This window comes from Emydura macquarii, unplaced genomic scaffold (genome assembly GCF_026122565.2).
Source record: "Emydura macquarii macquarii isolate MOO-44397 ecotype Brisbane River unplaced genomic scaffold, CSIRO-AGI_Emac_v2 contig_2205, whole genome shotgun sequence".
NCBI classification, from domain to species: domain Eukaryota; kingdom Metazoa; phylum Chordata; order Testudines; family Chelidae; genus Emydura; species Emydura macquarii.
The window spans coordinates 38,252,609-38,280,251 of record NW_027132342.1 but is presented as its reverse complement, the minus strand read 5'-3'; the positions used below and the strand labels follow the sequence as shown (position 1 = coordinate 38,280,251).

Genomic DNA, 27,643 nt, shown 5'->3' with positions numbered 1-27,643 from the left:
AATTGGAATTAGGATACAATTGACATGCTTTACATAATGCATGGTTGTCAGCTAACGGAGCTTTTTCTAAAGGGGAGACAGAATTTTTTTTTACAATCATTCCATGTTCACTTCAAATCTCATATACCATGGCAATGTATACTCCAGATGGCATTGCACTTTTGTGAGCATGCAAAATTTGAAATGGAATGCCAAAAACACCCACCCTAAAAAGGTCTCCACACCTTCTGAGCCACTTCACATGCCATCTCAAAAGATGAGAAGAGGGATGAGCTAAGAGTCCTGAGTTTTTAATCCCAATTTATTCCCCTATTTATATTTTTGTTACTATAGTGTTAATATCAAAAATGGTATAAAATAACAAATGTTTTATTTACTGTAGATGACAGCTTTATTTCCTTGTTAGTTTGTTTCAAATAAATTCTTTTCATCTTCATGGACTGCATTTTATTTTATCTTATCCTGTGTCTCCATTGTAGTCACCTAAGAAAGAATGACATTAGCAGTAATTAATTGTATAGTGACACTCCTACAGTGCATGTGACTTTGACTGTATTTTAAAGCATGAATTATTTGTAAAGCATCAGCAGTGTGCTTGGTTTAGTTCAACAGATTTTTCCTAGAAATATTACCATCACCTACCTTGTGGTCATAATTAGGCTGCAGTTCCACATGAGCTTCTTCACTAATGCACCTGTGTTGATTGTATTTTGGATTAAAAAGATGATGGGAGGAAGGAGAAACAGATGCATGAATTTCCTTTGACATTTTATTATACTGGAGAATCAAGCAGTTCTGGTACATTTTTAGGTACATTTAACTATAGTTTGAATTTTTCTGGCTATGCCCTCACTGTATCTTAATCAATCATGTGCCCTACTTAATTTGCTGTCACACACTTTTTTTCTCAATTTAACTTGAATCTGGCAACCTCAATTGTCTTTAGAACTTGTTTTAACTTTGTTTTGTTCTACCACTGACTCCTCCGAATACACTAAAATGCCATCTTTATAAACTTCCAGGCCTTACAGAATCTCATTTTCCTTTGGAAGATGTGTTGTGGTTGGGATGCCAATCACGAGGTTATGAAAGCATTATAAATGTTGTCAGCTTAACACATTAAGTTATAGCTGAATCTGCTGTGTCTGTTGCACAAGCGGAGTCAGTCAATCATACAGAGCTAATGGGTCTAAGCACCACCAATAACTACTACTAAACCAATAACTTGTCTACAGTGGTGATGGTGTCTAGGGTTTATGTAGCTACATGCCACATTGAAAAGTGGGCTGCGTGCACACAGTGGTGTGTAGCTACATGCGGCAGTGAAAGGCTCGGGCACTCAGAATGTATGTTTCTTGCAGCAGGGAAAAGGTTCTGAGAGCAGGACACTGCCCTGGTAAGAATAGCAGCACAGAGAGGGAGGCATTGCTTGAGTAGAGAGCTGTGTAGAGTATATTCCCTAAGGTTCTAGCTTGTCTTTACTCCCCTAAGAAGCTGCTGACCTAGGAATCCCATTCATGTTTTGGAAAGAAGGATAATGTGACGTGAGTTCTTTTGTAAGAGAGGATTAGACTGTGGTCTCATAAAGATAAAGAGGCATTTTCCACAGAGGGTGACTTGATTTTTTTTTAATTATGCTACACAGAAATGACAAACCAGTTTCTTTACTCTGACACCGGAACTGTTGAAGCAATTCATTTCCTATTACTCACACACTGTCAAGGGGTTCTTCCTTCAAAGTTTTGAGAGAGATCAAAAACAGTTGAGAATCATGAAAGTCAGAGTGTTCCTTGTTCTGCTATTACTAGACCTTTTCAGTTCTTGTTATTTTTATAAGTCAGATACTTTGCCTGATATAGAAGATGCACAGTTTATTGAGGAATGTGTGAATGCTCATAACCACTTTCGGTCAAAGGTGAATCCAACAGCCAGCAACATGCGTCACATGGTAAGGGGACCTTCACCATCTATTTGTAACAGAAATTGTTTTGTGCTGTTGAAATAACACATTTTTATTTTGTAGTTCATTTGCCTTGTACTTTTCTCACTTGTTCTGTGAATATTGTAACTACTCCAGATGTTAGTGGCTCATAGTACAGTAGAACCTCAGAGTTACAAACACCAGAGTTACAAACTGACCAGTCAACTATACACCTCATTTGGAACCAGAAGTACACAATCAGCCCACTGCAGAGAGGGGGGGAAAAAAGCATATCCAGTACAGTACTGTGTTAAACATAAACTACAAACAAAATAAAGGGAAAGCAGCATTTTTCTTCTGCATGGTAGTATTTCAAAGCTGTATTAAGTTAATGTTCAGCTGTAAACTTTTGAAAGAACAACCATATTGGTTTGTTCAGTTATGAACATTTCAGAGTTATGAACAGCCTCCATTCCCGAGATATTCGTAACTCTGAGGTTCTACAGTAAATACAAAAAAAAAAAAAAAAAGGCAATTAGTGATTAGAGCTGGGTACGAACTTGTTCAGTCCTTTTGGATTGCCAATTTGTAGTGCTACCTGAGTCAGGGCAGTGCACTGCTGTGCTGCTTCAGGAGAAAGGCAAGAAAAAAATAGACATTGAGTGCCTTTGTAATACAGGGCCAGCTTATGTGCATTGCTGTCCTAGCTCAGCTGTACAGGACAGCATATTGAGGGATCAAAATTAAGGCTCTTTCCACTCCTTACCCCTATCCACCCACTTCTCTCCTTTGTGACAGCAGCTACTGGCCTATCATGGGCATGCACACAGCCTGATGGGGGGGTAGCTTGTGCAGGAAAGTAAAGGGGCTTCTTATACCCCTACTCCCTGTGCAGGTGCACAGATGAGCTCATGACTGAGCCCTTAGTGTGTAAAAGCTGCCTTAAAGTAGTTCAGTTATGGAGGGTAAACTTTGCAGTGTGTTTTAATAAGACACTTAGAATTTCTCCCATTCTGATTGTCATAGCTTGACAACCCAGCATGCTATGCATGAAGTTTGTAATTACTCAAAAACAGTTGAGATACCAGCAGTGAAATGGGATCTTAAAGTGGGCAGAAATAGCCTCCTGAAAACAGCTCCTGCACAGAGGGCCTCTTTAACCACTGAAGAGCTGGCAAAAGGGTTCTGCAATACCTTAGTACCCTACGTTAGGGAATGGACCCAGGTGTGTCAAGGATGCAGTCAGACAGCACTACAGGATAGCAATTCTCCACTTCCCAGGGACCACGTAGGCCTTATTTTGCCAAGGTGTGGATGCTCGTTAGAATAATAGGCCTTGTCTGCACAGCACTAGAACTGGTGCTAGTTAACATCTACCAGATCCCTACTAGAGGCCATGTAATGCATTATGTGTTCACAGATCTTACTAGATTTTTTTCTAAAAACAATGCCTTCACCTTAGTTTCAAACTCTTGTTTTTTAAAACTAGATATTTTCAGTCTGAAGGACTTTGCCTCTCATGTTATAACAATGTTATGTTGTTTAACTTGGGCACATCAAACCTTTGACTGCGTCCTTGGAAAAATTGTTGTAGGATAGCTTGGTAGAATTTCTTCTTTTTTTTTTTTTTTTTTTTTAAGTTTGAACTGCACACTAAGGCTATGTCTACACCAGTAGTTCTTAACAAGAGGTGAGTATACATCTGGGGGTACACAGGACAAATCACACTCCTAAAAGGGGTACAGTAGTCTGGAAATGTTGAGAGCCACTGGTCTACACTACCACTTATGGCGATATAAGCTCTCTAGTGTAGCCATAGCCTAAGTTGTCTAATGCGGAGTAAGTAATGGAGCATATGCCAAGTCTGTTGTGAACCAAGTCATCAGAAGTATATATTGCTCAGCTCTTGGCTTCCCACGTATTCACTTATGTGCATCTAAGGTGAGGTAACTGCAGTATTTCATACATTAATCCAGTTTCTGTGCTTTGTGGTATTAAGAGGACCGAAAAACAGTGAAGGTGGGCCTAGAATAATCACTTTGTGCAGATGATCTCATGGTGACACAGAGGTGGTGGAGTGACTGTAACACCACTCCCTCACTGCTGCCAGCACAGGAGGCATGGCTGGGGGAAGGGAGTATTGCCAGGACTTCCTTGTAGCCCACTGATACTTGGTGTTATATAGGGCCAAGGGGCTGTTAGTAGCAACATTTGGGCCGGAAAGTTGTCATCTATAAATACAGCTAGTATTAGGGCAGACTTTGAGTACTGCTTCAATACCAGCTTGCTCAGTTGGCTACTGAAAGAAAAAGGCTAATCAAATCAAGGAAACAGCCAAGATCAGTTTGACCATCTTAACAGACCTTTAAACACATTTGTGTGCAGTTTTTCACCTCAGAGAAATATTTAAATATTAACTTAGGGCCAGGCAGAAGGGACAATATTAATGGGCAGATTATTTGAAGCCACAGAAGCAATGTTCTGACATCAAAGGAAGTTGCATGCACAAGCTGCAGGCAAAATATGAGTGTGAGGGTGGCATTAGGGCATACTGCTTTGCAAGGAAACTCAGTCAAGAGCCTAAAAACTGAGTATCACACTCATAAAATTTTCATTTCTTGCCCTTTTCATTATGAACAATGTTTAAATAATGTTTTTATTGCCCAGAATGGAAGTGGCCCCTTTGCAGCCACACAAGATTGAGCAAGAAAGGTTAAATCTACTTGTGTGATTGTGCACGGGGCCATTAATGATAGTAGTCCCTGCACTCTGGGGAATGGGAGAGCAAGGAGGACAGGGAGGTCTGGCTATGGCCCCACTCCTACCAGCACTGGCCAGCAGATGAGAGCAGTTTCTATGCCTACAGCTACACTGACGGCGGCAAAGTCGCCGCCATCAGATCGATTTCTCTGGATCAACTGAGCAGTCAGTGAAGACCCACTCAGTCGATCCAGAAATTGATGCACTAAGACCACCTTCGCAAGTGGCATAGCGCTGCGTCGACGGGAACGCGCTTCCCATCGGCGCAGTGCAGTGAAGATGGCGCGCAGAAGAGAAGAGAAGTCAACGGGAGTTAACTTGCGTAACTCCCGTCAACTGCCACCGAATCCCAGAGGTAAGTGTAGACAGGGTCTATGTCAGTCTAGTGACTGATGCAAAATATGCCTGCCTGTGCACAGAAAGCAGCACCTCTGTAGAGCTCCTCTTGGACTAACTGGCTCCATCCCAGGTCTAAATGTCATGATCTAGTCCTACATGTTTAACAGACTGCATATCAGAGGTAAGTGCACAGATATTAAATCCCTTTCAATATAAGGGACAGGCAGGAAAGAGTGGATTTTTAAAGGGAAGCAAGTGACAGGATTTCAGGGAAGACTGGATATGGGGAAGTGAGATGAGCAGAGAAGACTCCAAGATTACAGGCCAGGGAGGCAGGAAGGATTAGGATAAAAATTTCTGTTTAAAGAGGTTTGAATTTATGCAAGGCATTGCAGTTTATGTACTTTTCATGTCTTTTTCATTCTGCAGTCCTGGGACTCTGCTTTAGCTAAGAGTGCCAAAGCATGGGCAAAGCGATGCCACTTTGATCATAATGTCTATCTTAAAGTACCAGGAAAGATGCACCCTGACTTTACTCCAGTTGGAGAAAACATCTGGACTGGCTCTCTCTCTCTCTTCTCTGTGAATGCAGCCCTCAAGAAGTGGTATGATGAAGTCAAAGACTATAATTTTGAGACCCACTCTTGTACTAGTGTATGTGGCCATTACACCCAGGTGATTCTTTTTTATCTTGATCTTACTTTCAAATGTTTTGTGATCTTTGAAGAGAACAAGACAGAAACACATTTTGCCTTCTACATGTTATAAATTGTAGCCTAAATCAGTTACAAAATTGTAATTTAGAAGTGTGGGTTAGGAGAGCTTTGTGCTAAAAAAAAGAAAAATGGACAGTCAGGAAGGTGTTGTACTGCAAGAGACCCGCTGGCCTTGGTTTTGGTGTGAAGACACAGCACCTCTATGCAGATATTCCTGTGCCTCTGGGAGAGATCCGTAAGATGGCTGGGGTTCTGGCACTGAACCTCTCATGGAGGGAGGAGGAGGCATGCTCTGACAAACTGGTCTGGGGAGAACTCCATGAGAGGACATTTAGATTTTTCTGCAGCAGGGTGAGGATCAGAGTTTAAAATGTCTGATTCCAATATTACACACAATTGCACACCCAATAGTCAATACAGGAATTGTTCATCTAAATGGGTCCCTGAACTGTAACTACTGCTTCTGTGTTTGCTGTTACAAACACACTCAAGATACACTCCCCTCAATTGGTTGTTTCTCATTTAATAGCATAACTGCAGCAGTTGCTATGTAGTCCTGGAAAAGTTTCATGTATTTTGGTTTTCTTTTTAGGTTGTTTGGGCCACAAGTTACAAAGTTGGCTGTGCAGTTCAATTCTGTCCTACAGTTACAAGTTTTAAAGGACTCACCAATGGAGCACATTTTATTTGCAACTATGGACCAGCGTAAGTTAGCAGATATTATTTTAAAAGATCCTGATAGATGGCTTCCCTATCAATTCCCTTCTGGCTGATGTTTGGAGGGGTTTTAAAAGTCATAAAATACAAATGATACATAATCTGCAATATCCCAAATTAAGGTTAATACATTTAACAACACACTTAAAATATTAGCATCCAAACACGTGGGTACGTAACTCATAAAAAGTTATACTAAAAGTAGCTTGTGGAAAGCAATCATAGTAATGAGTGTAGATTGTCCCTCAGTAAATACAATGCATTAGAAAAGTATTTCAGTTATTTTCCTGGACTTGCTTCTCAATGCACTCTGGTTCATTTCTCCTGGTATTGCCGATGTCCAGTGATATATTCTAAATAGATGTCCCTTGACAAGTGAATTGTAACCCAAAACCAGCCAAAATTGACCGTTTTGGGAAAGCAGCTCTGGCTTCTGAACACCCAGGCAGAGTAGGTGTGTCCCTGCAAATACAGTCTATACAGATATGCTTGTAGAAGACTGTGATTCAGAGACACTCCCTGGCATAGGACAGTGTTGTGTGAATTGGGAGATGTGCCCTACATCTGATCTAACATGGCTACTCCCAGCTGTACATCATGTCCATCTGTGTTGTTAAAGTTCTATTCCTTATTCATTCAATAGTTTATTCTTTAATGAACCCTCAAGATCATTACACAGTTTACTTCTGAAGTCTTTTCCCCAGGTTTGTCACGAGAGGGTCTATTACAGGAGTGGGTGGGTCTGGGGCCTGCAATGTGCAGAAGGTCACATTGGTCAAATAGGATGCATCATGTGAGTAGCTGCTTCCCAATGTGAGTAAGAGGTTCATAGTCTGGACCAAAAGAAATTTGTAAAACAATTGATTTTTATTTTTAAGAACTACATATTTCTGGTTAAGGGATGTTTTTTTCAAAATACTCTTATGTCATTCTAACAGTTCAGTCACATGATTTATTTAAATTCTTCCCCCAAAGATTAAACAGAATATTTTTCTGCTTTGCAGGGGGAATTATCCAACACAGCCTTATGAAACAGGAGCTGCATGTAGGAACTGCAATGGTGAAAAGTGTGTAGACAAGCTCTGTGGTAAGTGCAAGGGAATCTGCTAAGGATATTCTATGGATAGCAAAGTCATATCATTGTCAGTGAAAATATGACAGGTATTCAAATTGTACCAGGTTAAATAAGTTATTTGAAATTATTCAATCAGGCAGCTGTAGTACTTTTCCTAGAATATTTACATGTGAATTCAGAAGTGACATGGAACAGAAAAGCCAACAACGAAGAATGGCTGTAATTTTTTAAATACAACAATAAGGCCTGATCCTGCAACATAGACCCTTACTGCTATGTAGCATGCCACTGAAGTCAAGAACCATCTTTAACATCAGTGATATTTTCAGTAGTGTAGAGATGCTTGAAGGACAAACTCCAGTATATAAAAATGAAAAAATACATATTTTTAGAATGAATATTCCCCCTAACCAGACTCTGGAGTGCGCCAACCACACAAATACCTAAATCTTTAGATTTTTTGATTCCTGGCTATGAAATCCTGCTGGCATGTCTTGCAGTCCATGGCATCTGATGTCTCAGACTGATGCATCAAGAGATAACCAGAAACATTTCACAGAGGGAGTTAAAAAGATTTTTTTTAAAGTTTAAGGCTAGATCCTGCAAATAGATCCACCTGCATGTACCCCTGTTCTGACATGGAATGTGACTAACTCTCATAGAGTACACCCAGGCAGATCCATTTGCAGAATTTAGCCATTAATAAAAACTTGTTTCAGTGTTAAATGCTTTTCTCCACTCTGCTCAGCAGGAGCTTTGAGCAAAGGTTTGTGCTTAATGCACCTTTGAAAATTATGCAAAGCTATCACCTTAAAAAAAAAAAAACCACCTTTTATATTTGCAGTTTCCATCATCTCTGTAATACCAATTTTATTTACTGCATCTTCCAACATTTTTTTTAAAATCAGTTCAAAGTCAGAGTCAAACTTTTAGACACCACTCAGCTGGGGATAGTTTTGTTAATACACTTCTAAATGTTCCACAAAAAATGAAATCTATCTGGGGTTTTGAACAGTCAGCGAGTTAGCCATCTAAACAGTATTTTGCCACTCTACTTTTGTGCCTTTTACATTATGGGTCACTTATAGAATTTGCTAAGTGATCTGGCTCAAGTCTCTCCACATCACTGGCTGAAAGTGGATGATGACCAAATTCTGACAAGTCTCTGTAGATCTCTGAAATTGTTGATCTTAGTACTTTATTTTATAAAGTATTTTATAAGTTTATTTTAAAGGAGGATCATTAAGTATTACTTGCTGTCCAGGCAGGGAGAAAACACTAATTCTAGACTTATTCAGAGTATCATCAGCACAATGGGCTATCCATTTTTCATTAATAAAATAAAGCTGACCAATAGCCATATTTACATTTCTTTCTCATCTCTCACCAGAAAATCCAGACCGTGAGAAATTGATAAGTACGAATCACAATTTTATATTGCTACCTGAATTACTTCCATTCTTCTACATGTCACTTGGCTTGATAAGAACATTATCTCCTTTTTGTTTTCTAGGTTACTCCAGTTGGTATCCAGACTGGGACACACGTCCACACCCCAACCCTCCTCGCGCCTCATGTGATGGTTATTGTATTACTGTTTTAATTTTAAGGCTTCTGTTTGTGTTACTGATCATTGGTGCTGTCTTACTAGTACAATGGCAGTATCCCCATATATTTATATATGATTAATCTCCATTTGCTTCCTATTGTCAATGTGCATAGGCACTAGTACCAGCCAGTTTTCCTGGGCTGTTCATGGTTGTTTGGGACAAGGAGGAGGGTATGTAAACTATTCAATCAAAGCCATACATCCCAGGCGTACATCTTCATTTTCCATCCTTTCCCCTAAGGCTCCTTAAAACACAAAGCCAGAAGGTGCTAGCTTTAGACATTTCACTGTAACTGCCTTCTCTTAACCTTCCCCATTGTCAAGTAATAATCTCCCATAAACATGTTATGAGAATCACCCCAGATACCTTCCCAAAAGGGCTCAACAGGTAAAGGAGGCTCAGTGCCATTGAAAAAAAAAAGCTGGTATCCTGAAGTGTTGGCACAGCAATGATAAAGTCAGCTGCCAGTGTGCTTTATAGCAGCAAGGAACCCATTCCAGCAACAGCATCATCTAGCCTTCTATTGTATCCTCATTTCTAGATAATACTCTCACACACACTCTCTCTCTCTCTCTTTGAGGGCTGAGTGACTCTGGGGATTGGAAATGGAATACTGAGCATTTCTGCTTCACAACCAGAGCAAGAGTGAAGACTGAAAGTTTTACATACCAAATGACTGTTTGGTGGCCAAGATAGAATGAATTTGTTTGGTCTCAATCCAATTCTAGGAGGATAAATAGATTGAGGACCTATAAGTACAATGATAGAATACTCAGTATGTCCCATATTCCCTTAACTAACTCAAACACTCCACTCAAAGTTCTCAGCTTCATCTTGGGATGGGTTATAGAATCATGGGAATTCCCTCTTACCTTCTATTTCCCCCTCCCCCATCCCCAAGTTGTTTTTCCATATATAAAGTTTTAATAAGCATCCTACCTCTGTCAGCGCCACCATGAGGCTCTCATCCTGCTCACTTGGCAACCTTTGCTTAGTCACTCTGGATCCAGTGCTGCTTCCAGAAGTGCTGATTTGGCACAAATGGGACTACAGCAGAGGTAGGACAGAGAGAGGCCCTAAAAGACTTATTACCAATGGGTTGAATTTGATATTAAACTGGCAACTAGCTTGGCTTAAAATAACCCCTCAGATCCCAGTGGTGTTAGTTGAAGGGGTGGGGGGCAGGGAAAGAGCAGGAGACGTATCTATTTAATACACAATAAACACAATTACATTCTCAGTGTGCTGTATGTGACTTTACTCACATAAAATATAAAAGTCACCATATCACACAAGATATCACATATCACACACTGGGCTTGCAATACCAGACTAAACTTAATGGTCCGATAATGTGACTCTGGCAATGGCCCATACCCCTGGAAGAAAAATAACCCATAATGCACCTGACTGAGTGTGCAATGCTTTATCCCAGGAGAAAAATTCCTTCCTTATCTCCAAGGCAATCAAATTGTGCTCTGTAGTATGACATTTAGCTACGCTTCTCATGCTGAGCTATGGTACAAGTATTCTTAAGGATCACCACATTAATTATTGTCAATATTGCCCTTTTTAAAAAATATAGATACAGCCAAAGCATTGTTCTGTTAAATGTCTGCAGCAGTGAAATGCAGAGTTTGATGTTACCCTGAATATAGGTGTATTTCTTTTTTATTGGCTGTAAATTGATACTTCACCAGTCAGATAGTAAACCAAGGGTCATGGTGGATTCTCCATCACCGACAATTTTTAAATCAAGATTGGTTGTTTTTCTAAAAGACGTGCTCTGGGAATTATTTTGGGGAAGTTCTATGGTCTATGTTATATAGGAGGTCAGAGTAGATGGTCACAATGATCTCTTCTGACCTTGGACTCAATGAATCCAGTATAAGATACTCAGGAATCATTACTGCTACATCACTGAAATAAGAAGAATGATAATCACACAGCTATAAAAACAGTTTAGTTATGTTTGTCATATATTCCTTTAGTATGTAATAAAAAAATCTGCCATTTATTATTTTAGCCTTTTGAATCATTGTACACTAAAGTTATTTTTGCATTTTAATTCTTACTCTTAACAGCGAGGAAGTGGCCTGCATGGGATTGTGTGTTAGATAGATGCAGATCTGAAAACATCATACGACACTAGAAAAAATCAAAACAGGAAGTTTAATTTAGATTGCGTGATATACCATTGAAAGCCTGGAAATTCAAAATGTAAAGATGACAATTCATCTCTAATTTTCAACCTAGGGGGTGGAGGGAGATAAATAGAATGGGGTGGCAAAAGTGAGCTAAAAGAAAGAGTCTGTCCTGGAGAGCAAACCCTAACACTTTGGGGAAGACTCAAAGTTGTGATGGATTCAACTCTCTTCTCCCACTATCTTGCCTTAATGCACCCTGTCTGTTAATAAGCCTGTTCACACACTCAGATACAAAACAATGAAGAGATTTAAAAATTGTTTGTACACACAAGCTGTTTTTCAATGGTTAATTTGTCAGTTTAAGAAAATTATACACAAAAAGACTTTTTACCTGAATATAGTGTGATTTTTGGTATAAATGACCATTTATCCCCAAGTCCAGTTTGTCTGGCAAGATAGACTGGAGAGACTAAGGGGACTATCTGACTCCATGGTAAAACTGTTTTAGTTAGTTATCCAGGAATTCACATTTTTACTGGGTTGGTGAAATCTAATTATAGAACATACCATCGGTTTGGGGTGTCTTTGACACTCTGCCCAGAGGTAGGGATTCACGGGCATGAGCCACGCCAGACAGCAGGACTAGGGGATACAGATATTATAAGTGAGATTAACATATGCAACAACTCACAAGCATTTCATAAAGTCCACACACATTCTTATAACTAATATCTATTTTAACAAAATTAACACACAGGTGAGCCCGGCTGGTTTCCAGCTATGCATTTGTCAGTGTTCAGTGAGGCCTAGGCATGAGCTGGCACCTGGTCAGCCAGTTTCACGACCACTAAACAAAGATCTTAGAGTGATTGTGGATAGTTCTCTGAAAGCATCTGTTCGATGTGCAGCAGCAGTCAAAAAAGCTATCAGAATGTTAAACGGGATAGATAAGACAGTAAACATTATAATGCCAGTATATAAAGCCACGGGACACTTAAACCTTGAATATTGCATGCAGTTCTGGTCGTCCCATCTCAAAAAAAAAAATTAAAATCAGAAAAAGTACAGAAAAGGGAAACAAAAATGATTAGGGGTATGGAACAGCTTCTTCCATATGAGGAGAGATTAAAAAGACTGGGACTTTTCAGGTTAGAAAAGAGATGACTAAAGTGGGATATTGGGGTTGGTCCTGCTTTGAGCAGGGGTTGGACTATATGACCTCCTGAGGTCCCTTCCAACCCTAATCTTCTATGATATGATAGAGGTCTATAAAATCATGAATGGTTTGGAGAAAGTGAATAAGAGAGTATTATTTACCCCTACACAAGAAAGAGGATTCACCCAATGAAGTTAATAGGCAGCAGATTTAAAACAAACATAAGTACTTCACCCAAAGCACAGTCAACCTGTGGAACTTGTTGCCAGGGGATGTTGTGAAGGCCAAAAGTATAACTGGGTTCAATAAGAATTATACACATTCATGGAGGTTAAGTCCAGCAATGGCTACTAGTCAAGATGGTCAAGGATGCAACCCTTGTTTTAGGTGGCTCGACTGCCAGCAACTGGGACTGGATGACAGGATGGATCACTCAATAATTGCCCTGTTCTGTTCCTTCCCTCTGAAGCATCTGGCACTGGCTGCTGTTGGAAGACAGTATATGGGCTAGTTGGACCATTGTCCCGACCCAGTATGATCATTCTTATGTACTAGTGAAAGGAGCTCATGTCACCTAAGAGACTTTTCCAGCTTTAGTAAGTGACTTCCAAAACTCCAGCTGTTGTTCACCACCACTGGGCTTTATTATATCCCTTCAGCAAGCCACAGCCTCCCATACTATTTACAGTCAGTAGCCAGCTTCTCCCCATTTCTGCGGAAGGGTACAGCTGCAGAAGTCAGTTCCACCTACTCCTTCTTTTGGGCTCACTAGTCTCTCCCCTCCCCCCCTTCCTTTCTGTTTATATATTCCCAGCCACTGGGATTACTGCTACACAGTTAGCCCCTCAGCTGTATCTCTACTCAATTAGTTAGTACCCTCTGCCAACTGCCTGTCTTTCAATCAGTCCCAATGCTGGTGGGAATAAGAAAGACGGGGTGCTGAGTCAGCGCCTGACTCAGCACACCCTGTTACACCATCTTACTCCCCAAGAGGACCATTTTTTACTCCTCTGTGCTGGAAACAGATTATGCAGTTAGGGCTAGTAGTAGTCAAACAGTTGAGGTAGGGCCGCTTGCAAACATAAGCAAGCTATACTGGGTCAGACGAGTGGTCTATCTAGCTCAGTATCCTGTCTTCCAACAGCATCCAGTGCCAGATGATTCAGAGGGAATGAACAGAACAGGGCAATTATGGAGTGATCCATTCCCTGTTGTCAGTGCTTAATTTGTGCCAATGCTGAGCCTGGCACCTCTAAGCTTTGCCGATCATAGCCTGGGCCCTTCTGGGCTTCCCACGTCAGTTATGAAAGTAAAAAAATTGCTTGAGCCCTGGCACCTCTTTCATTACAAATTAAACACTGCCTGTCATCCCTCCCGACTTCTGGCAGTCAAAGGCTTAGGGAAACCCAGAGCATGAGTTTGTGTTCCTGGCCATATTAGCTAATAGCCATTGCTGGAACTATCCTCCATGAACATATATAATTCTTTTTTGAACCCAGTTATACTTTTGGCCTTCACAACATCCCCTGGAGATGAGTTCCACAGTTTGACTGTGCATTGTGTGAAGTAGTACTTTCTTTGTTTGCTTTAAACCTTTTGTTTGCTTTAAACCTGTGTTAAAGTATCCCCCTTGATAGCCTCATACTCATTACCTCTATGGCCATAGCTTCTGGCCATCTCAGCCCACAATAACCTATTCAGCACTCTGCAAAGTGTACTTCTACTGCACCAAATGCCAGTTCACCTTCTCCACAGGAACTATCGACTGTCTTACAGCAGCAATCATAAACAGCCACTTCAAATTCCTGAGACATCTTCCACCTCATATTCTTCAGGAAGAACAATTCCAGCATGAACCTGCTCAAGTCACGTAGGCCCACAGATCCTTGTCACCACTTTGCATGCTCTAGATGTCCTTCATGCCCTATCTTTTTATTTAAGCAAAACCAAAATATTTATAGCATCACTAAATTATTCATTTCTCTTGCTGAGTGATCTGAAGGTTAAGCAATTCCAACCCAAAGAATTTCTAAATAGGTGTCAGATTTTATTAAGATGTGTGGCAGATTAAAACATGCTCTACCAGAGCATGGGCAGCTGCTGCAGCTTCTTTAAGAACCATTCCTATAGGTGGCAGATATAAAAACAAGAATCTGAAAGACCATACATAGCTTTGGTAAATTGTTCCAATGATTACTCTCACTGTTAGTTATGCCTTATTTCCAGTCTGAAATAAGTGAAACATACATAGAGAACATATCTCGAAGAAATCCAGTCACTGAACAGGTAAGTACAGTACAAGAAGTACATTGCTAGAGAGTTTACTAATTTGGATCATTCTAAACTGTAGAAGTTTCTGTCTGAACCAGAGAAGCGTCCCAATGGCTGCAAAGTGACTTCCAGTTTATTGAGATGCCCTGGTATATTCTCAGGGCTCGATCCAAAGCTCATTGAAATCGATGGGAGTGATTTAGTGAAAGATCTACTTTATGAGTCATCAGCACTAGAAGAGAAACAAACTAACATGGGTGTCAAAAAACAAATGCATTGCAGAGAACAGATGATCAAGAAGAAACATTCTTCAAACTGCCAGCATAATTAGTGTTCACTCTTTGCCAAATTCATCCATACTGTAACTCAGCATGCTTTAACATAATATGAACTACCATCTGGTTTGTATCATATTTTAGATAAATTAATTTATCATAGCATCTATTTCATAGAGTCAGTCTTCAGTTAGTTACAACTGACATTAATATAAGCTGCTTTCATTCAAAGATTGTAAATCACTTTAAAAAAAAATTACAAACTATAGTAATGGCCAAATTCTGTTCAAGGTCAAGACCACCCAGGATCTGAAGCAATGGAGAAGTAAACCAGGGTGAAAAAAAGAGGAAGGGTGTAGGTAGTAGGAGACAGAGTGTTCTTCATGAGGAACCATTAGAATTTTTTTAAACACACTAAAACAGAAACCACAGCTTCAGTGCATTTTCCTCATTCTTGTTTCTGCTGAAGCTGATTCATTTCCTGCTACCAATAGCCTAATAAGCCTGAAAATAAAACTTGAAGATAAAACTCAGCCTGAAAGCCTTCCAGCCAAACACCATAAAGGGAGCTAAGAGCACATTATGTAGCTAAAATATTCTGCTTTCAAAGCTGGAAGGTCAGAGAGACTTGAGAATCATGAAAATCATTCTGTCCCTTCCTGTGCTGGTCATATTGGATCTCTCCGTTTGCTGTTACTCTTATGAGTCAAACACTTTACCTGATATAGAAGATAAACAGTTTATTGAGGAGTGTGTGACAGCTCATAATCGTTTTCGGTCCCTGGTGAATCCAGCAGCCAGCAACATGCGTCACATGGTAAGGCAACCTTCAACAATATTACAATATTACTCTTCACTTGATCACAGACGGTGAATGTTGCAATGGAGTTAACCGCTCTATTGATTTCCTTTTGTAACTGGCATCTCAGTTATGCCAACCCTCCTTGAGTCATAGTAAAAAACCAAACAAACCCAAAGCCTAGAACCACTTCAATAAGACTTCGATTATCACAGCTGTACACCTATCTGCTCAGTGCCTTTCCCTCCTGGGTTCAGATTGATTTTTCAAACCTCACTCTTATGTTTCAGGTTTATGTTAGGAAAATCCTCCTTGTTCTAAACTGTCACAGGTCTGCAGCCCTATATGTGATTTGTATGGAGCCTTAAATATGTCCTTTAGCTGGTTTTCTTCCCCCTTCCCCCCCCCCCCCCCCGGGCTTTCTTCAGCGTTGTGTGCTGTAAATCTGCATTGGAAGAGGACACTGTCGTCACTTTGTAGGGTTTATAGCTAAGTTTGATTACCTTCAATACTCTCTATCAGGACTTCATCCAACAAAGGATTATTCACAGGTGCTGATGGTCCTAAAACCTGGAGGTGCTGGGTCGGCAGCAGAAGCCAAAAAGAAACAAAAATCTAATCAGGAATGAAGCCCATGACTGTCAGTTCTAGGACCATTCAGGCCTCCCACTCATCTCATTATTACTGTTGGGGGTGCATTATCTATCCATCCCACATTGGAATACAGATGGAACCAACCCTGGTAAAAATACCCAAAGTTCTCTTAAGGGGAGAGCTCCCATTTATCAACTGCATCAGCAATTCTCTTTCCCTAGTTCAAGGAATTCACAAACTACAATGATAAATGTGTTATAGTACATAACACAAACCCTGCTGTTCTGTTCAGAGGGCCATTTCCTTAGGAAGGTTTCTTCAATTTCAAAGTCCTGGGAAACATCCCATCCTACCTAGTTACCTTTCTTGCATCTTCTCATTGGAGAAATCTTCCATTACTGAACTTTCAAACAGTGAGATCAAGCTATATTTGAGCTGTAGTCAAATACATTCTAGTCACCCAGGAAAAAATCTGCCACCACATGGGACATACTTTGTCAATGCTCAGCAAGATCCCTGCCAAAATTTTACTAAGCCCATTTGTTTATATGGTGATTGGAGAGACCAGCGACTGTGAATCCACCTCAGGAAAGAGGGGGCCACTAAGCAGCAGAACCTATGCATGTAGAAACCATGAGTAATGTTTTTAGCATGCTAGCATGAGCAGAGCCAGCACATCCTTCTTCTCACACTGGGAAGTGCACTCCCAAAGGCAGTGTAGAGATATTCTTTGACTATGTTTTATTGTCATGGGCCATTGGTCACCCAAGTCACATGGCATGGTTTCTGCTCCCTAATTTGGTGTGTGAATTATTTTTAAATACAAGAACAAAAGTAATGAAGAGTTGACGAAAAATGAACTTTTCCCCTGTGCAAATGTGATATTTGTCCACAGAACAGCCATTCCTCAGACATTCCAGTTTGCTTCTCATGTGACTCAATCTTTAAGTGAACAAGGATGCATTCACACAGAGAGCAAATAAGAGTTATGAATATGGTCAAACAAATCAGTCATTTAGAATTTGAATAAGTGTTTGCAAACACTGTTTTTGCAGTAGTCAACCAACTCTAGCTAGGAGCAGTCACAAAAAGAGGAAAAATATACAGACTTTTTTTTTTGGAGGGGGGGGGGAGGGGAGGAGAAATCGGAGAGAAAATGGAATTGTAAAAAAGAACAAAATCTGCAAAACAGGGCCCCAAAACTCTTTGAACCAAATTCCCTGCTCACAGCCACTGATTGGGTCTCTTTCTTATAACTCATAGGAGTTGCACAGATGTAAACAGGAACATCACCCTTAACTTGTAATATTAGGACTGGAATTGGAAAACAATCTCTTGCAAATATTCGTTTAGGCAGATCTTCTATTGTATTTACTCTCTTTAAAAGTGAAAGAAATATCAAGTATCAGTTTGTCTAAAATATTGACAAAAGACCTTGATGAACCAATCCATAGGAAAATACAACTTTATTGCAATATTTTGCTAGGCAAGTTGTTTTTATATCAATTTTGTGAGACAAATCCAAGCAAAATTTAAAGATTTCAACCATAAAAGTTGACATTATAGCTCACTGTTCTGAAAGGAAAGTGCCTCAATTTGAGTTAGTGACTAAATGACAGATAAAACTACCTGGGCTTTTATTGATTTATGCACAATTCACTTTTACAGTATTAGCTACAAAAAGAAAGGGAAGAAATATATATTTGCAGTGGGTTATAAAACATATCATCTCTATAAATATGTTTAAAGATGACCTCACAGTTTAATGCTATTGTGGCATATTAATACAGTTGTGATGCTGTATGATTAAAATGTGACATGGTATGCTTAAAATATGACCATGCATATCATTGTTGCTACCACTGTTATATAATTGCAACAAATCTTATACAAAGTATGTCATGTAAAGTATCAATGGAAAAGTTATGATTTTCTGAGTATGATCATCCTGTTTATATGCATGTATCATCTTTGTATCTGAAGTTACAAGTATGACTTTCCAGCTGGATTTCACGTATGTTTGCTCCTGCGATAACACTTGTTTGTATCCAGTCTATTTACTTTGTGATTCATCAATGCCAGTTAATGGCCCATCAAAGGATATTTAGCTTTCACAATGGGCCACAAAAGGAGCTTGATCCCATCCGGTGAACTTTCCTGTGGATGTTTCAGCCAGCTAAGTAATGGCTGCTCCTATGGCTCACCAAAGCATGCAAGGACATGTGACTTGCTCATGTGATCCTGGACCCCATCTTGTTTCTGTGAATTTTCACAAGCTGAAACAATGAGCATCCACCCTCATGGCAGAGGGTATTTACGGCCCTGAAAATACCTCCATTTTATCTTCATTTCCTGCTTCATTTCTTTGGACTGGATTTCTAACAAGGAGGCTCTAAACAAGGACTGATGATACCCAAACTGTTTGGGTATGTAAGCTGGTGACACGGCCTAGCAGGGGCATCATGGCCCTTCCTCAGGCCCAGGCCCTGAGGAAGGCCACAGCGCCTTGCTCTAAGTGAAAAAGCTAGCGGTTACGAGTCTTTAGCCCTGGCCCCCAGGCGGGGCATGGCTATTAACGCAGTCCGTAGCTCCTGGCCCTCAAGCGGGCGGGGCAGGCAAAGTAGTCTTGAGCCCCCGGCCCTCAGGTGGGGCGGAGTTGGTGAGAGTCTTTAGCCCTTGGCCCCCAGGTGGGGCAGAGTTATTAAAGCAGTCTGTAGTCCCCCTGCCCTCAAGCAGGTGAGTCTGGCAAAGTGGTCTATAGCCCACGGGCAGGGCGGAGCTTGCACAATGCTCAGTATCCTCTGCAGTGACAGGTTCAGAGGAGCCAAGCGCTTCTGGGGTGGCCTGGGAAGGGGAGGCAGGCCCACCCGACTCCACTGTGTCCCAGCCCAGGGCCCTATCAATGGCAAAGAGGTTCTGCCATTGGGTTAGTGGGGCTCCAGCCACAATACGCTGACAGTGGTGCGACCGCAAGCTTAGCCAAACTATAGCCAGCTGCCCCTGGGCTACTTCCTCCCACCCTGAACCTAGATACCTGAAGCCAGGGGTCTTCTTCAGATTTCCCAGGGTAGACAGCCAGCGGGAGTCAGAGCAGGTCCGGAAGCCTTTGGGCCATCAGCAGATGGTAACTCCTTCAGGTCGCAGGGTCCCGGTGGGTCCTCCGGCACACAGGGTTCCAGCAGCTCTGGTGGGTCCCAGACGACGGGCAGCTCCTCTAGATCAGGGCCGGCCTCGGGGGGGTTCTCCCAGTCAGCGGTCTCAGGTAGCTCGTCCCAGCTACTAGGGCTCGGCAGCCCTGGCAGGCCCTGGAGGCTTCAGTCAGCGGGGGATTTGCTCTACACAGCCGCAGGGTCTGGGTCAGGCCCAGCCCACTGCTTTGGGCAAGACACGTCCTTATCTGGCAGCTGCTTCTCCTCAACTGAGCTGCTAGACCTGCCTTTTATACCTCCTCTTCCTGTCCTGTCCCCGGCCCTCTGCAGTGTCCGGATCTCTGAAAAAGGCCACAGCGCCCTTGCTACAGGCTGATTTCCGGACACTTTGCAAATTAAGAACTTTGCAATTCAGTTATTATCTCTACTTTGAAACTGACTTATGAACTTTTATTCTCATCAGTATGCATGTGAACTTTTAACCACTATTCTCTTTTCTTTCTTTTTTAAATAAATATTAGTTTAGTTAATAAGCATTGGCTTTAAGCATGTATTTAAGTAAGATCTGAATTATTCATTGACCTGTTTGGTAATGTGTCCAGTCCTTTGGGATTGGCAGAATATTTTTTTACACATGAAGGATAAAGATTTTCAGTAATCTCCATCATATTTGACTTGGCTGCCTGGGTGCTAGCCAAAGGGCTGGATAACTTTAAGGGAACTGTATTTTTATCTTCTGAATAACAGTTAGGTAATCAGAAGCTGTTTGTTGCTGGCTTGGTATATCTTATGCAAGAAAAACCACCAGTATTACCATTCTGCCTGCCCCATTCTTTGCAGTTTTGCCCTGTTTAAACTACCTCAGCTTGGCTCCCTTAGAGGCCAACGTCACAAAAGTGGACAGTATATTTAAAATATTGTACTTAGATGAATGTCATGAGCTACATTTTATAAAATGTAAAGTCTTTTTGTGTTTGTTTACATTTCTAGCAATCAGTTAGTCCCTGACAGAGCAGTCAGAATTGATTATTCATTTGAAAAGAAAAAACGTTTCTTTCCAGAAACTGAGACAGTCAAGAGATGCAATAGAGAAATTCCACTTGAAGATAAAAATATTCTAAAAACAAAATACCTAGTGTAAGCATGGAGTTGACTGGATCACAGAATTTTCACTGTAAAACGGTACTTTTTATAGGTACAAGTGTAAGCTCCCAGGCTGAATTTTCGGAAAGACACAACTCTAGATTTGTCCCAGGAGATTTTGTGTGCACAAAGGAAGCAAAAGAAGAAAGCAGAAACAAACCAACACTTGTGCAAACAGGCACTTGAGTATACACATTTTGTAGACAGCCATTTGACTGTCTGATTTGCATAAGCAAATACATGTTTGCTTATGCAACTATGGATTTGGAGCAAACATTTGCACTTACAAAACGTGTGAGTACAAATTTATGGGGAGAGTTTAAGCCACTTTAAAAGTTTGGCTCATGGTATGCATGTGACTTGACCTGAAAGTCAAAGTGCTCTGTCAATGTGTGTTAAGCTTTCATTGACGTTAATAGTAACCAAACACACAGGTAGGATTTGCTCTAGGGTTGTACTCTAAGTGCAAAAAATGGGAACATCTGGAATTATCCTGACCCCATAAAACTGGGCAGATAGCAACACTAATTTGCTCTGAAGTACCTATGATGCTCCTGAAATTAATTTTTTAACTCACTAATGAATCCCCATTTGCAACTAAAAAGAGGTTAAATGCCGACACTTGTTTTCCAAACAAGTTTAGTATTTGGTTTATAACCCAGGAGTCCAGCAAAAACAGAGCTTGGATGTGCTTGTCTGAGTGATTGGTTAAACTTATCAAAAATGGGTACACAGGACTGTTTATCAGTTGGTTCCATAAAACTTCCAGAACCCCTTCTTGGAAATCCCTGAGGAGGCCAGGAATGAATAGACACGCAAAACATATGAAACTTTCACATCCGGGGATGACCTACCCAGGAAATTCCTTTGCATTACTGTAATGCCAATGTAACTGAAAATCATTTGTGTCTATCTGTACATTTGACAGAGTTGGGACCCGGATTTGGCAAAGACAGCCAGAGCATGGGCAAAGACGTGTCAGTTTAAACATAACATCTATCTCAAGATACCAGGGAAGGCACACCCTATCTTTACTCCTGTTGGAGAAAACATCTGGACCGGCTCTCTTCAAATTTTTTCTGTGACTGCAGCCCTCACTTATTGGTACAATGAGTTCAAAGACTACACCTATAGTACTAACACCTGCACCTATGTATGTGGCCATTACACTCAGGTAAGTCATTTGTTACATTTTGCCATCTGAACTTCAGAATTATTTTTGTCCATTGTAATTTAAAATGGGAGATTCCTATTCCAATTCAACAAGCTATTTTCTAAGTGTTGGAATCACATTATATGAATGCTCTTTTTATTTCACTGTTTTAGAAAGGACCCTTGAAATAAAGAGGAATTTCTTTTTAACCTTTAAATTTAATTTTATTTTGTTTTCCTGAAAAAGACACTCTCTAGCAAGGAATCAGACACAGACTCTGAGGCTAGTTAGTAGCAGGATGAGTCATTTAGAGTTTGCTCAAAATTAGAATGGGGTGAGACTGGAAATTAACTACAGGGTCTTTTAGTTTTATGTCAGCAATTCAGGCTCAGATTGGTAATAACTAAAAATCATTATTACTGTTATTAGCTGTGTAATCCAGAAGCCATTTGCAGTGCACAACTTTATTGGCCCTGTATTTATGAAAAATATGCATCCTTGTTATGTTCCTGTAGGAAGTTTGTTTATTCTCAATGATATAAAGCTCAGGCTTGTATACAAATTCCCCTAATAACTGCCTTCTGACAGTACAGTGGCCTATATGTTAAATGAATTTCTGGTATCAGTCCAGTTCTTAGTAGATAAAGGTCCATGTGTCCTGTTGTCGCTCTCACCAAAAAGAGGCCAAGGATCATGCGGACATGCACACTGAGGTTATATTTACACTGGCGGCGGCAAAATTGCCACCGCCAGCTCGATCTTTCATGATCGATTGAGCGGTCAGTGAGACTTAATAAATCCACCTCCTCAACTAGCGTAGCGCTGAGCCGACGGGAACGCTTTTCCCGTCGGCTCAGCGCAATGTGAACAGCGCGCAGAAGCAGTTGACGGGAGTTACGCAAACTACGTATAGTTTATATATACTGCCGCCGAATTTCCGGGTAAGTGTGAACAAGCCCTGAGTTGCCACCAGAGGTAGTCCAGGTCAAGCTGGAGGTAAGAGCAGTTTGGGAAACTTGCACTGCCACTGGCCAAACTTTGCCTATAGACAGGAGGATTTTAGTTTCTGGAAGTGTCACTGCAGCATTTTTTATGAGCAATACATTCACTAAAACTTGTTATAGAAAGTTTAAAATAGGGTTGAGGCACGGTTATCGAGCAGAAAGTCACAGTCCTGGGATGTCAGCAGGCAGACCTACATGTTGTACAAGAAAAGAGTCCCTAGGATACACTTTTCTTAGTTCATCAATTCTGTTTGTGTCACAAATACAGTAGCAGTCTCTCTGTAGTACCGTGAATGTTAAATCAAATATTTTATTGTCGCTTATGCTCACTTCTTTTCAGGTTGTTTGGGCTACAAGTTACAAAGTTGGCTGTGCTGTTCACTTTTGCCCTACAGTAACAGGGTTTCATGGAGCTAATGTGGCACATTTTATTTGCAACTATGGTCCAGCGTAAGTCCTCTCATTGTAATTATTTTACAAGGCTGTGGTGTGGGGGAGGAGAAGCTCATGTTACTTTCTGGCAAACTCATCTGGGTAATGACTGAAGCAGCAATGAAATCCTCCAGAGAAAGACATGCTCCATTCTCTTTGAGTTCAGGGAGGGCTACCCGCTGGAATCTATAATGGGGCCAAAGAAGAGGGTAAAATAGGGGAGGTGCTGGAAGACAGATTGCATTGAATCTTTGAGCTGCTGACCTTCTGACTTGTGTCACTAGCAAACCATACAACTGATGCTACTGCAGAGCATGCATTGAAATTTAAGATTTTGAGAGGTTCAAACCTATTTTTGACATTTAAATTCGGGGGATTTAGCCCTAAATACGGAGCCCTTCTCTGCGTAAACCTCTCTATTCCTTTTATCTATTCAGTGGCCCTCTGGGGGAGAGCCGGGGGCAGATCCCCAACTTAACTATGTCATTCTACACATGGAGTATGCCTACACGGCAACTGGAAGTGTGGTGGTAGCTCGTGTGGACATACTTGAGCTAGCTTTAATCTAACTAGTGCAAATACTAATAGCAGTGAAACCACAACAGCAAGGACGTTTAACCAGCATAGGCTTGTTGCCCAAGTAAATACTTAAGGCCCCAGGCTCGCTGCCCAAGTAATTGCCCAGGCTTCACTGTTCTCAGTTCTCATGCTAGCTAGATTACATGCTGCAGTCATCCTTCCCTCCCTTCCCCCCGCCTATCAAGTGCAGTGCAGGCATATCCTAGGGTAACCAAGATTAACTATACAAGACTGTACTTGCAAAAATGTCAGACCAGTGCTTTATAGTGTAATGCAGTATCCCTGAACTTCTAATGTATCTGTCTTGATATTGTATGAGCCAGCATCCTGTTGGTTTCCTTTACCACTGCTGAATAGTGAATTGAAACTCCATATACTATTTCTTGTACAACTCAATTTATCTTCTACCATGTGAGCTAACCTAATCAAACTATACATCATTTGGGCATAGTTCCACATGGGTGCACCATTTGATTTAGTGACATTTGCCCCTATACAGGGAGCCAGCACAAAAGCGATGTACCACTTAAATTACACTTAATCCTTAATTTGAGTGCCTTGTCCCCAAGACGGTTTACTTGAGATTATATAAAACAAACAAATATGGGGTGAAATCCTGACCCCATTGAATTCAGTGGGGCCAGTATTTCACCCATAAAGTATCTACAAAAGAAGAAGGGTGGGGAAAGAGAGAGAGGGAGAGACAACTGTGACTCCTAGAACAGTCTGCATATGAACTGAAATAAAATAGTTCCCTCACAGATTCCCAACCAGCTGGCAGGGATTCCTCTATATTAAAAGATGCAGTAGGCACAAAAGAGAACACAGACCTCTTTCAGTAGCAGAGGTAAGAACACCACTCTTTCAAGTTCTCAGACTCTGCAAATTGAAATTTGGCAGTGTTAAACTCAGGAAAGAAATAGTTTTAATGAAAGTTTTGTCTGAGTTCCTAAACATGGGGCCTAATCATTCCTGCTCTCTTCCATTTCACTGCATGTTCTGCGTGAAAGGGACTTTGCCTTAATATTTCCTCATGATAAAATAATTCCAACAAAAAGTGAACACAAGATATTCAAATTCTTCCCAAGGAGGTCAATATCAGACCAAAGTTGTTCCTCTTTGCAGTGGGAATTATCCAGGACAACCTTATGAAACAGGAGCAGCATGCAGCGAATGCAATGGTGAGAAGTGTGTGGACAGATTATGTGGTAAGTAAAAGGGAAAGTCCCTAACTGAACTATGTTATATGGAAAGACCCAGAAATAAGACTTAATATCAATGGACCACTGCCATAAGACAATGCTCGCTTGCTTTCAAGTATGTTTGAGAATCTACATCCAAAAGCCAAGTGCGGTGAGGATACGCATAGAGGAAGAGAAGAGAATACTAGGAACCTCTTTCCCATCCCATGCAGTAGACAAAACTCTTAACATTCTGGTGAGCCTTAGGAGGGAGCCAGGCAAATACTCCCATCAATGTAACAAAACCCCCAGGGTTTCTGGCTAGCCTGAGATCACAGCTAGGCCCAACCTTCTGTAAGTGGCTGATTCTCTCCACTGCATGTGCTTGGGGTAGGGAGGAAGAGAGGAAAGACGCTGGTTTTTCAAATGGAACATGAAGCAGCCCTGCTGGTAACGTTTTCAGAAAATGTTCAGCCCAATGACTGTACCTCTGAGGAAAAACACTTAATAGTCCTTGGGCCAGAGATGGAGAGAACAGAACACTATAATCCAGGGGTTAGGGCATCCACCTGGGATGTGGAGATCCAGGGTCCAGTCCTCCTGTTCCAATCTCTCTTTATTTATCCACCTTCAGAAGAAGAGACTGAGAGTGCCCCAACATCAAAATATCCCATAGCTCAGTGGTTAGAGCCCAATACTGAGGAGGGGAAGACCGCTGTCAAATCCTTCCACTCCCCTCAGAGAGAGAGAGTGGGAAATTGAACTTGGTTCTCCCACATCTGCCACTCCTAGTTCCTTTTGTGGCTCCAAGCCTAAGAAAATAGTAGTAGCATCACTTGAAGTTATCAAATCCCATTCCTCTATTTCAGCTGCTAGGGGCTAAAGGAAGCAGGTAGGTTATGAGCAAGTTCTATCTCAGTCAGGCCTGGAGTATCACTGTGGAAATAAATGATTCTCAGATTTCCTTTCTTTTGGAAAGGAAACATCTTTCACTGTTTTTTTAAACTGGAGCAGACATATTTTTATTACACCGTAGGTGAGAAAAGCACAGGTCCTGGACAAAACTTCTCATTATGTACCCATGTTCTCAATTATTTTTCATTAAAATGGTTTCTAACTGGAAAACATATTTGTTCCTTTCTTTTCTCTTGCCAGAAAATCCAGAGCGTGATAAAGTCATAAGTATGTATCACAATCCAATATTGTTTCTTAAATTTGTTACGTTGCATACAGTTATACTTGAAAATAATACCTCTTGTTTTGTTTATAGGTAACTCTGGGTGGTATCCAGACTGGGACAAAGCCATGTGTGACCAGTACTGTATCATTGTTCTAGTTTTAAGGCCATCATTAATTGTATTAACTTTTGGAGCTGTCTGCTTTCTTCAGAAACATTATCCCCAAGTATCTGTAAGTAACTAATACACATTTGAAAGATTGTGGAGCACTTTGGGCTATTCTACTCTTATTCTACATGCAGATTTCCCCATTATTAGAGGGGAGAAATCTTACACATTGATCCATGGAATAAGGCCCATTCTATTAATTCTGAGTTGCAGGTGATTTGAAAATAGATAAATGCAAAAGGCTACTTTGGATTAAGGCTTGTCAGTGGCTATCTAGATATAGGTGAATGCTCATACTGCAATTCACTTTGTTAAGGGCCAGAGTTAAGGACATGCATTCCCCCTTCTCTTTTACATGCCCTGATGTTGGATGACCTAACTGCACAAGCTTGATGACATACTAATAGAGTTAATTGCTGCTGTGTTACCCCCGTAGTCCAACAGAAGTCAATTGGACTATTTATGTGAGTAAATCAAGCAAGATTTGGCCTATAACCTTTTTTTGGGGGGGTGAAGTGGGGGGTGTTAAATGGGATATTGGAGGCGATGAAGAGAAGAGTCACAAGTTCTTTAGCTAGCAGGCAGCCAGCAGCACAGGCCAGCCGGTGCCTATCCTCCTCTTCAGTCATATGTGCATTTGTTGACAGGTGCCAGGTAATAGTGTTTGTTAGTTCTGCGGGCTGAGCACACTGGCATATCTGTACATTTATTGAAAGGTGTCTTCCCTCCCAGAGCATGCTAATTGTAAACATTTGTAACTGTAAAGGTACCGATCAGATTTTCTTCACTTGGCTCTTTTGATTTAGATTGTGTGCTCATTGAGACAGGGACTGTGTCTTCATGGTTGGGTGAAATGCACCTAGCATGCTGTGGGTATTACCACAATATAAATGACAATAGGCTCATGCTTTAGATCTTAATGAAGTCTAAAAGCAAGTCAAATTGAAGAAAATAATTCAAGCTTGCATTAAACATTACCTATTTCACTTTATACAATGTGTATCGTAATTCAATAGTTAACTATCCTAAACAAAGTTGACCTACATGGGGCCCAATCCTGCAAACACTTAGGCTATGTTTACACAACGGTGGCAAATTCACCGCCGTCAGTTCGATTTATCTGGTTTGATTGAGCAGAAGTGAGGACCCGCTCAATCGATCCAGAAGTCAATTTAATAAAACCACCTCCAAAAAAAGAGCAACGCTGCATCAATGGGTACGCATTTCCCAATGGTGCAGCGTAGTGGAGACGGTGCGCAGAAGAGAATTTAGGAAG

At 41.0% G+C, this 27,643-nt stretch overlaps 2 protein-coding genes and 1 long non-coding RNA gene across 4 annotated transcripts; 2 read left to right on the top strand and 1 right to left on the bottom strand.

Annotated features, from left to right (window-relative positions):
• Window positions 1-147: 147 nt before the first annotated feature.
• Window positions 148-15,742, bottom strand: LOC137160927 (uncharacterized). Its single transcript, XR_010921999.1, has 4 exons — window positions 15,707-15,742; window positions 11,853-11,927; window positions 643-694; window positions 148-483 (listed from the first exon to the last, which is right to left on the bottom strand). It is a non-coding gene; the product is annotated as an uncharacterized lncRNA (long non-coding RNA).
• On the top strand, window positions 1,331-10,242 carry LOC137160924 (glioma pathogenesis-related protein 1-like). 2 transcript variants are annotated; one of them, XM_067559919.1, is made up of 7 exons: window positions 1,331-1,396; window positions 1,842-1,948; window positions 5,450-5,695; window positions 6,329-6,441; window positions 7,458-7,540; window positions 8,919-8,945; window positions 9,042-10,242. In XM_067559919.1, the coding sequence occupies exons 1-7, from the start codon at window positions 1,345-1,347 to the stop codon at window positions 9,215-9,217; spliced, it is 804 nt and encodes a 267-aa protein (XP_067416020.1). In that variant the 5' UTR covers window positions 1,331-1,344; the 3' UTR covers window positions 9,218-10,242. The 2 variants fall into 2 exon arrangements, with proteins under 2 accessions (XP_067416020.1, XP_067416019.1); XM_067559918.1 differs by lacking the exon at window positions 1,331-1,396 and having other exon boundaries at window positions 1,709-1,948.
• On the top strand, window positions 15,491-27,334 carry LOC137160926 (glioma pathogenesis-related protein 1-like). Its single transcript, XM_067559920.1, has 6 exons — window positions 15,491-15,804; window positions 21,601-21,846; window positions 23,170-23,279; window positions 24,966-25,048; window positions 26,177-26,203; window positions 26,292-27,334. Exons 1-6 carry the CDS (start codon window positions 15,625-15,627, stop codon window positions 26,441-26,443), a joined length of 798 nt encoding a protein of 265 aa, XP_067416021.1. The 5' UTR covers window positions 15,491-15,624; the 3' UTR covers window positions 26,444-27,334.
• Window positions 27,335-27,643: the final 309 nt, after the last annotated feature.